This window comes from Nymphaea colorata, chromosome 14 (assembly GCF_008831285.2).
Source record: "Nymphaea colorata isolate Beijing-Zhang1983 chromosome 14, ASM883128v2, whole genome shotgun sequence".
Classification (NCBI taxonomy): domain Eukaryota; kingdom Viridiplantae; phylum Streptophyta; class Magnoliopsida; order Nymphaeales; family Nymphaeaceae; genus Nymphaea; species Nymphaea colorata.
In genome coordinates this window covers 2,478,852-2,492,462 of record NC_045151.1, presented here as the reverse complement: position 1 = coordinate 2,492,462, position 13,611 = coordinate 2,478,852, and the positions used below count along the sequence as shown (strand labels likewise).

Here is a 13,611-nt window from a genome sequence, read left to right as displayed (position 1 = left end):
TAAGTGCCCTATGTTTTAGCTTGATGCTGTCTTTATATGTAGATTCTGTTGATGAAGCAGTGATGCCTCTTTGTGAGAAAATTAAATCGCTGAAATTTCTTGCTGTAGTTACGTATTGTTGACATTATCATAACAAGTGCGTCTGGTATGTGTTATGATGAGGATAGACGAGATTGCAAGAATTATGCTGTCAAAAGGTGTCACACCCCAACCTTTTGACCCTCAAACAAAATTTTTTTTTTCTAAACATAAAGCATTGAGGTGCGACTACACAACAATTCAAAAAAAGAGAGAGCTATGTCATTTGAAACCATAGGGCAAACTTTCATTTATATAGCAATTTCAATTCATACAAAATCACATCTATGTGTATGACAAAAATGCTCCAAACCACAACTTTGATGCCTAACAAAAATAAGACATCAAAAAGACCAAACCATGACGCGCCGGCACTACCAAAAACCCAAAACCTCCCCTGTAGGATGTGAGTGAAGCCATCTGATCAACCTGTTTCCCCGGGTCCGCCAAAACCTGAAAAAGAAACAACTGAAGGCTTAGCCTTCGCAGTATGACAACAAGGCAGAAAATCCCAAACCCTCTTAGGTAGGGCTCAAAACTGAGAACAATCATAAAAACAATCTATCGTCATGTCGTGTCAGGGCATAGACACATCATTTGCCAAGAAAACCCCTAACATAGACCACAACATGAAAAGGCCACTCAAGGGCCACAGTAACACAATCTCAATCACATGCAAGACATGCTTAAACATTCCATTTCAGTCATAGCATTAACATGCCCATCAATCACATACACTCGTTCACACACATTTCATTCACATACATTCATTTTCATTACCTTTAGTGAAATGATAGTTCTTGTAGGTGCAAACACAGGCACGTGCACACCGTGGGCGGCTCATAGCCGAGAGACAACCCCCGTGGTGGCCCAGAACAGTATGGATCCATTCATCCGTTGCAGCGGTAGAGCACTCATCCATGGATGTGTGAATTCCAAGGAGAGATACTCAGCCTTTCCTAGGACACCCAGGTTGGGAAGGCGGGAGCCCAACGCTCCAAGCACATCGCACAACAGTACCCTGGAGCCTTGCACCGACTGCGCTTCGAACAGGCGAGACCAGTGGCGAAAGCGGGACGTCTCCCAAACACATAGCCATATCCCACTGGCCTCTCATCTCTTATTCTTTCATTATTATCATTATAATTGCACATTCACAAAATGACTGGCTAGCTCATGAGGTTGGTACACTTCACGAGTGCATCCACACCTCCAATTGCCTCCACACGAGGTCTACACATAACATTAACAGTCATAGCTAGCCGTCATACAATACGGGTACAACTACCCTCCAATTTCAACCAATTGCATTATTGCCCACGGCAATACATATGCAACAAATCACAACATTCACATCTTATCAAACACATCAATCAGATCTTTCAAAACTTGGCCAAATCCCGGAGAGTAGTCTCGATTCGTGATGGCTTGTAGTTGTCCTATGCAATTATCATTCTATGATGCCCTCTAATGCACAATCTGGGTCGAGAAGACACTCAACTCGATACCCCACCTCATCTGTCTTAAGCAGTTATCAATTCTAACATGCACATGCAAATGCGTAACAATTTTCAAAACAAGCTTCTAATAGCTTTCCAAAACAAAACTTGTCACATGACAAATCATTCACAATCACACACATCAGTCACACCTTTCAAAACTTAGCCAAACCACAGAGAGTAGTCTCGATCCGTGATTGGCTCGTATCTGTCCTAGACAATTATCATTCTAGGATGCTTTCTAATGCATAATTGGGGTCGAGGAGACACTCGACTCGATAACCCACCTCATCTGTCCTAAACAGTTATCAATTCTAGCATGCACATGCAAATGCGTCACATTTTCAAAACAAACTACTAATAGCCTTTCAAAACAATTCATATCATATATCAAATCATGTGCATGCATACATACATTCATTCACAAAACAATCTATCAATCACATCACAATCCTAGGATCCCACGATCCTAGGAACACACATTCACACAATTGCCCAGGCAGGGATTTGCCTGGAATGCCGCCATACCTGTGGCGCGCTCACAAAACTCTTCAAAATGCCTCGAGCTTCGAATCTGGTAGTCAAGGTCGACGGGACGTGCCCGGTGTACCTGCAGACATAAACAAAAGATAAGATTTCTACTAATTAGCTTATCGATCCAAACAAATATAAAACAAAATCATTGAAGCACATGTCATCGCCTCAAGAAGGTGTCGACGGGTAGTGTCAACCTACAAGCCCTCTAATAGGTCACTTTCCAACTTCCTGCCGTTGCCACCAAACGTCAAAACCCAATGCTTTGATCAATCCATCCTTAACACATTCTTAAATGCTTTCTATAGTTAAAGCGCTTTCCCCACAAATATACCCAATTTACATGTTCTTCTCCAACTAACACCGCAATACGCCCGTTGACAAAAGCTTGTGCCACATGCTCATCAAAACGATTCTAAATCTTCTCACCCACATCAAATCTCTACCATGCTTCCCTATTGCTTCAAAAATTAACCCATCATACTTAAATGATCATTATAGACATGAATCAACCTTCTCCAACATAATCATACACTCTCCCCAAAAAGCAAAGTCGCTAACATGCATCCCAAATCATCAATTCTACCTTCTAGCATGCTCAAACAATAATTATACGTACTCCAACAGAAAATTAGAACAATCTAAGCTCGATTAGGCATTTCTCACCCCAATCTTAGAATTCCAACTGTCGTAGTGCTCCCGGTAGCTACTTCAAGAGTTCGATTGAGTTCCAACGTCAACGATTGATCGCTGCCTCCACCACCAATGCTTTCACTTCACTGGTATGAGGGGAAAATGATGTGTTCCCAACTGAAATCGAAACCAACAGCCCCAAAACAGTAAAAAACAGCAGAAAAACTGACGGGGGAAAAAGGGAGAGTGTGCAGCAGAGAGGACGAGAGAGTGTTGGAGTGAGAGCTTGAACAGAGGAGGAGAGGGAGAGAAACAACAAAAAACGGAAGGGGAGAGGCTGCGCAAGAGGAGGCCATGTGGCAGAGAGGGGAGACGGCAAAACAGTGGGAGAGGGAGGAGGAGAAGAAAGAAGAGAGGGGAACCGGTGGCTTACCTACGCGCCACCACCGCCGTCGCCCTTCACCTTCTCCACTGCTGCCATCTCTTCCGCCTCCTTCTTATCTGTGCTGTGTTCGTTGAAAGGAAGAGACGGAGAGGAAGAAGAGGAAGGAGAGGGAGACGCTAAGGAAAACGAGGGAGAAGAGCCCTCGTGTCGGGCTCTCACGCGGGTAAGGTGTGGGTCCGGGTCTGGACCCGCTCCAACCCGACCTGCCAAGAAAACGAGTGTTACAAAAGGCTTCTTCTTTCTCTGTTTTTGCAATGAAGTGGTGGCCACCAATTTTCTTTTATCTTTCTCACCTGGCATTCTACTGCTACCTAATGATGGTATAATGGAAACTCCAGGGTTTGAGAACTGGTATGCGCACGCGCCCGCACACACACACACACAGAGAGAGAGAGAGAGAGAGAGAGAGAGAGAGAGAGAGAGAGAGAGAGAGAGAGGCGGGTGTGGTAGCGATTTTTTACATCTAATCAGGCATCATCACTTTCCCACAAATTTTATTGTTTGAATGTCATACTGTCATAATTGTATTGAAAGAATTCATTTCTTTTTGACTAGTTCTGTGATCATAATGCCATATGAGGTAGAAATTTCCTGTGTGAAAAATAAGAATTTTGAAGAAGAAAATATGCATTTTTTGCATATTTGTCAAAAGAAATGCAATATATTTACCTTATGTTCAACTACAGAAAATGAATGAATAAATACTTAAGAGACTAACCCCCATATCTTTGAAGCTGTTTTTCATGTGCCCAGCCTGTAATTGTAAAATGCAAAAGGGAAACACTTAATTTGATGCATGCAAACCTTTAAACTAAGTGCAGTATTATAATTCATAAGCATATAGTGTTTGGAAAATTGGAAGAGACATATCAGCACTAAGTTGTAAATGTTTATGACTTGATAGACATGGAAACAATGAGCTGCAGATGTTTCAACCTTATATAAACTTTAAAATTTTAAGTTGTCAAAATTGCACTGTGATTGTTAAAAATATGTAGAGCTCAACTTACGAAAACTGTTCCATTCCGCATAATAACTATACAAAACGATCTTCAGCTTATACTATTGTTTTGGATGGGGCTAATGATTCCTTCTCATTCTCCACAAGTCAGCAGTAAATTTTTGTGAAGCTAATGCTTAAATTCCTATCATCTGTGGACCCGTTGAAATCTGTTATGTGTTGAACAAAAACAATATCATCCTTGACACATATTAGACTTGGTATTACTTGGCAAACAAACAATTCACATGAGATAGCTGCTATCAACCTAGTAAAATGCATAAGCTGTATATTAGATGTTTGCTAGATGATGGAAACGAACTAGTTAACTGTTAACCTGTGTAATCAAATTTCTAATCAATGAAGCAACTGAATGCCTATGCAGGACACAGCCATGCTATTGGCTTTTGTTTCTTTTTCCTTTTCCTTTCCATCCATGAAGAAAATGTCGAAGTTTTTTTTTTCCCTTTTAAAATTTATTAGGTGTAATTTATATAGTTCTGAAGTAGCATTAAACACTTATAGTTTTGTTCACCATTGTGTGATTGTATGTGTAGTGGGTAAACTATGCCTTTTACTTGATTTATAGTGATATCATATACCTTTTATTGTTTTTTGCAATTTAGTTATTTTGTTTATATATTCTTTTCTCTTTTTTTTGAGACCACTTGGACTAAAATGACTAGTACTTAGTTATGTTGTCAAATGCACTAGGTACAATAAGATCGACCCCTTTCCACCTCCTCTCCCTGTTTGAAGGAGAAAAAAGAAAGTAGTAACATGCAATATGAAATATTAAAATTAACAATGCAAACTGAAGCATTTGTCAATGAAAATCATTTGACTATCTACTTATACATGAAAAATGAAAATGCACAATAATGCTAACCCATCAAAGTTCCATTGTCACAAAAAACGTATACGGGTATTAAACGGCGAGGAAAAAAACGGGTATAATACGGCAAAGTTTTATATCTCGGGAATAAAACGGGAAAAGTTCGGTTTTAAAAAAATTAAACATTTAATACATCTTAAAAATTATAAAAAATAATAATTAATAAAAAACGGCAAAAAACGAAAAAAAAAACGTATAATGAGGGTATTATACGGGTATTATATGAGTTTTTTTGTTTTTTGACGTTTTTTTTTAAAACGGGAATAATACGGGTATTATACGGCAGAAGTGTTTTTGGCGTTAAATACGCCGTTTTTTTTAAAAAAAACGGCGTTTTTTGTGAAGTGCAACAATTCCACAACATGATACAAACATAAATAAAAGTCTGTAACATCATTAGTGAAGTGCAACAATTAAAATTGAAAGGTTGCATATAATAAAAAGAGCAGGTTTTGAATTGAATAGCAATGCTTTCCAATGTCAAGGAGCATGCAAAATCTTCTAATTTCCTAAGTACCATTGTTAAATCTTTAATTCTAGTTTATAAATCATAAAACTCGAGAAGTCTAAATTAAAAATTAAAATTGCTAATCTGATTAAGAAAAAAAGAGGAACATAAAGCCTCAATGTGACATTTGCATAACATTGTTTTAAAAAAAAATGTCTTCCTTTATAAATCTAACAAAGAAGAAAAAAGTGTTAGGAAGATCAATACATATATATGCATGTGAAGCAGTGAAAACTAGTCTCTTTCCCTGGCTTCAGCAGCCCCGTTTGATCCAAGATTAGTCAAAATGGAGGCATATTTTTGTATTTTGAAGAATTTCATATGTTAGAAAATATAAGCGAGTTATAATTTTTGCAATGGGAAACCAGACAAGGGAAAAACGCTGGTTGTACTGTTCACTGTGACTGTAATATAGGTATATGGTGGCTGTCTATTTTTTGTTCTGAAAAGGGATGCTTTTGTGGTCTGATTTAATTTCTGGTTTCACAGATGTTAAAACTTGAAGCCTATAATCTACTAAGGCATTTGTTTGAATTGCAAGCTTTAAAAAGCAACACTTCATAGGCATCACCACCTTGGTTGCAATATAATTCGTACTTCAGCCTACAGACAAACAATTTTACCTTTATGCAATTTTGCAAACAATTTATCTGTTTCCCAAGGTCATGCCTGTATTTCTCATACAAAGATAGCAATTGTGTACAGTTCTACGTGAAAGAGCAGTTGCTGATGAAAGAGGGATACTATCAGTTAAAGAGGGTTGTAGAAAACTAAAGAAAAAGAGAACAACATTAAGCAGTAAAGAAAAGGAGAACAACAGTGCACATATAATCATGAAGACAATATCTGACATGAGAGAGAAAGAGTGACGGTTCCGGGCTGCCAGAAATCTCACCAGTCATTGGAGAGGGAACTGTGAGTGGAAAAGAGCACTTAGACAGGAAGAAAGCGGGGAGGTCAATTTGTCCTATCCTTTTTCTAAATTCAGTAAACAGAAGAAAAGGTGGATTGTTGACTCAGTCGACAACTCAACATTGACTGTCTAAAATCTGGACAGAAATAAGCTGGGGCAATTTGTCCTATCCTTTTTTAAATTCAGTAAACAGAAGAAAAGGTGGATTGTTGACTCAGTCGACAACTCAACATTGACTGTCTAAAATCTGGACAGAAATAAGCTGGGGCATAACCAATTCCAGTTGACCACTGCTTGGTCATCACCAGCCGAGTGTGCACTGGTCTTAAACAAAATAAATTGAGTCAGTTTACCTGATCACATTGAACTCAAGTTGGCCATTTTTTCACCACAATGGAGCGCCACCTGTACCTGCAACATGTCGTCACAGGTGCAGCGCTCTTTTAGGCGAGTCTGTATTACGTCGCCCTTAAGTGGTTTGATCTATCTGAACACCAATTTTAAGAGTGACCATAATAATTTCTTTATCATGGTCTGCTTCTACATAAATATAGGATTCTAATAATCATAAATATGATAATAAAAAGAGACTTCAGTTTACAATGTAATGTATGTTCCTGAAATATCCTAAAACATTGACTGTGAACTCATAGGTTTCGTAGCTGCTCCTCTTTTGCCAAAGAAAAGGAAAAAACTCCAAAAAAGATGGCCTCTTCAGATCGTAGTTTTATAGCATTACAGTAACTTTCCTCTTGCATGAATATTTTAATAATTAATGGGTGTCTTTTTACTGGAGGAAGTTCATATGCTGGTTTCTGTTATTTGACTCACATTTCTATTTGAATGTATACTTTTTAGCTCTAGTGCTGGTTCGGGTATGTTGAAAGTATTTCGTCCTGCTGTTGGAGAAGCTCTAAGGTATAAGTAGCTCCTTATTTTGTGCTTGAAGTTTCCAGGTTCCCTTAGGTTAACATATTTGTTTTTCACTTTTGTTTAAATCCATTGATGATGAAGGGAGATGCCTTTAGAAGAGCTTCAAAGTAAGTATAGAAAAGTGTCTTCGCTGGAGAAAGCTCAGAAGGGTTGGCAGGAAGAATATGAAGTATCTTCTAAGCAGGTTAGTTCTTGTATGGTGCAGAGTAATTCGTCTCTAATCTCTATGCTTTTGGACAAAGACTTTTTCAGTAATTCATTATTAGATTTTCTTAATGAATTCAAAAGATTATTTCTTAATCATTTCTTGTGAGTCATGTCATTGATGCATTGTCACATATATCGTTTACGGGTATTATACAACGAGATTTTTTCTTGGGTATAATATGGCAAAATTATATATTTTGGAAAAAATCTCAGAAAATATTTTAAAAATTAAAAAATTAAAAAAATCCTAAAAAAATTAGGTAAAAGTAAAATACATAAAAAAATTAACAAGAAGAGATTGAAAAATCTCTAGATAAACATGTTAGAATGTGGGTGAGATGTAGTAGATTAAAAGTAAATAATAGCCATGTGTAGGATTATGATGTAATAAATTTTGTTGGTCCCATACTAGACCCAATTTGCTCAACCGTATGATATAAAGACTGAGTTAGTGACGGAGCTAATACGATGGGATTAGGGTTTTGTTATTTGAGGAGAAGCTGGGCTCTCTCTCTCTCTCTTTTTCTCCTTTTTATTGCACCTAATTTTCTGGTTAACCATCTCTCTCTCTTCTTTATTACATCTGTTACTGATTAATCTCCATTACTACATGCACCTTTGATAGCAGATGCTATCAAAACAACAAATCAGATTTAGAATATAGAAATTAATGGTCTTGCTGAACACATAAAAAAAAAATTCTCATGTGCAGTAAAAAAACACAAAAAATGCAAAAAATGCATTTCTTTTGCCTTTTTAATTTTATTTCTGGTGCCTTTAAAAAAATGTGTTTTATTGATGCTCTTTTCAGCTGAGTCATATTTAATGTATTTATTGTAAATCAGGCCCAATCTTGAGAATGCAAATGCTTCAAGAGATACACTCTTGAAGATCCCAACAACTTCAATAGGTAATACAAAACCAAACCTCAAACTCGAGGAGAAGATACCAAATATATTATTCTCAAGAGAAGAATACACAAGAGAGGCCTAAAAGCCTTAACCAAAACAAGGGACAACAGTCCCTTATTTATAAGGCAAAGAAAGGAGGAAAGAAGGGAGGAGTTGGCTGTTGGGCCAGCTCCAACGGCTAGAAATCTAGCCGTTGGAAGCTGGTCCAACAGCTACTTTCCCTTTTTACAATAAAAAAAGGTAAAAACAGAAAAAGAGAAAAAGAAATAAAAAAGGTACATAAAAATAAAATAAACTACAAAAGTACCTATGCATACATATATATATTTATATATACAAATCATACATGAAACTAGATGTATGACAGTACATATGAAATATGTATATGTATACTTACATGATGTCTAGTCCTTAATTTCTAACATTTATGCCTTTTTTTGATATTTGTGACAGATTAATGTCGATGATAGGATACATATTTTCACTTGTGCATCTCAACAGCTGCTTTCTCAAATTCTGCACAACATTTTATGTGGCATAACTACAACCACTTTCACTGTCAGAGGCTATTCTTGAGTTTGAAAATTGGGTAAAATGTATAGGTTGAAAAACTAGTATGCAAATCAAATCCTTTGAAGAGAACCCTTCGGGCTATTTCTGAAATGCTGAAAATGTCACCATTAATGCTGAAATGTTACAATTTGATTTAAAGCTATATGATTAAAAGGCTTATTTGTAGCTTTCTGGTTTTGAAATTTTGTTCTGGTATCTTATCCTCCCTGCAGATTTTGAAATGTCTATCTTGCTTCTGCTGAATATTCCACTGTATAAGATTGACACAACAATGAGAAATGATTGTGGAGCGTCATTTTATATGAACAATACCATAAATGAAGCATTTTCATGCACCGTATGCAACTTGGTGCACACAATCGATCACACAATAGCCATGCTACCTAAGGCTGTACATGAGCTGAGTTTTGCTTGGGTTGGGATCGACTAATATAATGTTCAGCTTGAGATTGTATCGGGAGATCAACTTCAGCTTTATAGTTCATGCTCAATCACTTGAAAAATTTGACAACTTGAGACCCTTTCGCCCCCATTCTTTTTTCTCTAAAAATGTAAAACGTCGAGGTGCGATGACACAACAGTTAAAAATGAGCTATGCACATCAAAATGACAATGGGGCAAACATTCCATTATGTAGCAAATTCAGGTTATACAAAATCACTTCATATTTCTCAATGACACATGACAAAAATGCCACAAAACCACAATATCAATGTCTAACAAAAACAAGACATCAATGAGACAAAACTGACGCACCGATATGACTATTAATGCAAACTCTCCTCAACAGGATGTGAGTGGAGCCATTTGATCAGTCTGCTGCCCTCGGTCTGCCAAAACCTAGAAAGGTAAACAACAGAAGGCTTAACCTTTGCTGTATGACAACAAACCAAATAAATCCCTAATCCTCTAAGGTAAGGCTCAAATCTAGAGTCTAACATATAATGAAACATATCATTATCATATCATAACTTGTCATAATAGCTCTTCACATATTCCATGACATGTAGGGACCACACAATGACTACAATTAACACACTTAACATTCACATTGATTTCATGCATTCTTCACATGGGTGGGATTCGGGTCCGCGTTTGAACCCTGATCCAGCCCAACCTCCCCCGAACGGCAATTGTTACACGACCAGACTTTATAAACAGGAGTAGAGTTTGAACTCGAGCTTGAGGCATTGGTTGCGACCATATTAATTTGAAACTGCTGCTGAGTGCACTGACATTAGGGCAGGAAGTTTTTACAGAATAAGATGACATGCCCCGCCATCTTAACATCAAAAGCTTCAACCAAATAATGATGTTGAAAAAAAGAAGGAAAGTATGCTTCCTTATTCTGAGCCAAGATGAAAATAAGGAGACTCTACACATACTGGGAACCCTGACAAACTATCCAATGGATATATAGTAGCTAAAAAAACATCGACCTTTGATTAGAACCCTAACTTGTAGGCAGAAAAGGCAACATATATATCAGAAACAAAAGCTAAAAAAAAAGGAAAAGATAAATTTTCTCTAAGATCTTTCAATGCAAAAATAAGAACTTATATCCTAGAAAAAACTCTACAAGCATCACATCCAAGTTACCTCCTAATGGAAAAATGAGGGAGGCTGGACGAAGACCCATGACTAACATGGAGAGCAGAAGGAAAAGAGAATAGAGATTATCCAGGATGTAATGCCTAACTCAAAGAAACCTAGATATGCATTTATGGGAAAGCAATGAGTCGATTATCGAGACAGGGTGCAGTGGCAGGTGGTAAGGGGGGCTAGAGCGCGGCAGGAGCGAACGAGAGGGAGCTAGTGTGTGGCAGGCTTGTGAAGTAGTTATAAGATGCACAGGTACTTCGTGTGACTGATGTAGCATGGACTCAAGTTGACCGAGTTGATGCTGGTGATAGCATCCTTTCAGAAAGGGACGACAACTTGTCATCCTTGGGATGTCATTGGACACCCCCTGTATCATCTAATTTTTTTTTAAAAAAAATTACCAGTAAAAATATATCTATATAATGTTAAATAGTTAATTAATTATATAACAAATTATATATATTCATATTATCGACTCTCACTGCACCTGCACCCACACCTGCACCCTCACCCTCACCCTGCACCTATGTGACATAGTGCACTTTGGTAGCACCATCTTTTTCTTTAACTAGTCACTTTTAATGCTGATATGATCTTCATGCCTTTTCCTTGGGCATATTATGGTTGAAGTGTTTGATAGCATGACAAGTCATAGTTTCAGCCTTTTGGTTTTCAAAAAGTGCTCTGCTTACTATTTCACATCACAGTGCATGCATGGACCTAAATGTAAGCATGGGCGTTTCTGTACTGTTGGAAGGAGACTGCAAGAAGTTAGTGTCTTGGGAGGCCTTATTCTTCCTGTGTGGGGAACTATCGAGAAAGCTCTTACTAAACAGGTACTTGTATCATCATGACCAACTTGTCTGTGCATATTATGTAAACTGATTTCTTTCTGAATTTATGGAACCTTAAGCAGATTTTTGCATTTCAAGTGACCTGTAGTTATCTACCAACTGAAGCATCTGCGTGATTTCTTTTTGTTCATAGTAGAGTGACACACTGAGACTACTACTCCTTGACATGTCTTGATGATGACTGTGCTGGCATAACTGGCCATCTTGGAGTCAACAACTGTGTTGTTTTCTGTCCAAGATTTGCTATAATAAGTAACACTGTTTGAATTATTTTTTTCCCCTTGGCTTTCCACTATTTGTTGAGTAACATCTTCGCATGTATCTCATCTAAGAAATCCCATTTCAGCATCCTTGCCCTTATATGAAGCCTTTGCATCACTGGTGTGGGTAATAGACTAAACCAGCAGTCCTGTGGCTTCACTAAAGTCATGTTGGAAGTAGTGCAAGGTTCTTCACTGAGTCCGTCGGAGGAGTTCCTCTTGTACAAATGAGAGAATATTAATATTTTCTTTAGAGGCAAATACTTGATAATGGCAATGAGGAGAAATGCTTCATGTACTTTCTTTGCATGTACTTTAAGTCTTTAAGCCATTATATTCCATTTTCTTGTTTGTTTTAAAGTTTTGAAACTATTTTGAATCTTTATCGATGTTTTTATAACAAATTTAGTAGAGAGCTTGTTTAATAATTTTAAAATTTTTTATATATTAATTTAGTATGATGTCTCAATCAGATTTAGGGGGTGTTTGATAGTGTCAGATTTGAAATACTCAGGATTTGAGAACCATGAATTTAAGATCAGACCCTCCCCCTCCGTTCTTCAATCCGACATTTTTCCAATGCAAAGAAGTAAAATAATAACCTAGGATCCTTAGTTTGATAAACCATGGATCTTTTGCCACATCAGCAAAAGCTTATTACCTCAGATTCCCATTAGATCCATGGACTTCAAAGCCACAGTGGTTAAATGCCCCCTTAAGGTCGTGCAACTTAAATCTATTTAATTATGTGGTTGCAAATTGTAATGTGTTGTAGGATTAGATCCAAATCAGGGTTTTATAGATTAATAGCTTCCTTGTTGGTGCGCCAGCTCTAACGAGGATTTGAGTTTGGCACTGTAGATCAGGTAATATTAGAAAGCAATATGTCGCTAGCATAAAGTTCGTCAACCAAGTCTCACAATGAGATATTCATTATGTAAGAAATGGAAGCCAGACCAAGTTAATTCTCTCACTGTGACTTGGTTCTTCATGTCACTTGGTTTTTGTGACTTTGCCTGCAAGGAATTCCAGATGATGTTTTAGATTATAGCTGCTAATTTCAGATTACAACTACTCTGATGCTCCAATAGTATGAACGAGTATAAAACAGCAGGTAGGATATGGAAGCTTTTGCTTTTTTCTTATGAGAAAGGCTCCTTTTGTCACCTCAGTAGTTAAAAATTGAAAAACTGCCTGGTTAGTGGTATTGTAATTCAGAGCAAACACATATGAGGTGTCATGTCATTTACTATTGCAAATTCATGATTCACTATTATTTCAGAAATTTGTGATTCTTTTAATAATAGATTTTTCGCATGGCTTTTGAGACTATTGTGAGTTTGTTGTAGCAGTCTTTATTTTTACAAGCAATTTCAGTCTTTTCTAGAAATCATGACAGATGCCAGTTGTTACCAATTAAATCATGTTCGAGCAGAAAAAACAGCTCTTGGGATATAAAATTCATTCTTGTTCTTGATCAAAGTATGAAACCCATCTAAGTTAGCTGATTCTTTCATGTGTTATCTCAACAGGTTCATCAGAGACATACACGTCTACGTGTAGTGCGTGTAGAGACTACTGAAGAGAGGCAGCGTGTGGTCGGGCTCTTGATTCCAAATGCAGCAGTTACTTCAGTGCTACAAGGTGATATTTTCGTCCAAAAATTTCATTAGTACGTTTGCTCCTGTTGGCAAATATGCTGGTTATAACCGTACATAAACCTGTGGTTTTAAAAGGCAGAAGCAATGTTATCTCCTGTTGGCACA

General features: G+C 37.3%; 1 protein-coding gene across 2 annotated transcripts in view; it reads left to right on the top strand.

Moving 5' to 3' along the window:
* LOC116267505 (protein FORGETTER 1) overlaps positions 1-13,611 on the top strand; it is a 73,743-nt gene that overhangs the window by 45,512 nt on the left and 14,620 nt on the right. For both annotated transcript variants that reach the window (XM_031649255.2, XM_031649257.2), the window contains 4 exons: positions 7,364-7,423; positions 7,520-7,622; positions 11,439-11,567; positions 13,378-13,489. In XM_031649255.2, the coding sequence (XP_031505115.1) occupies positions 7,364-7,423; positions 7,520-7,622; positions 11,439-11,567; positions 13,378-13,489 (404 nt within the window). The remainder of the gene's footprint in view (positions 1-7,363; positions 7,424-7,519; positions 7,623-11,438; positions 11,568-13,377; positions 13,490-13,611) is intronic.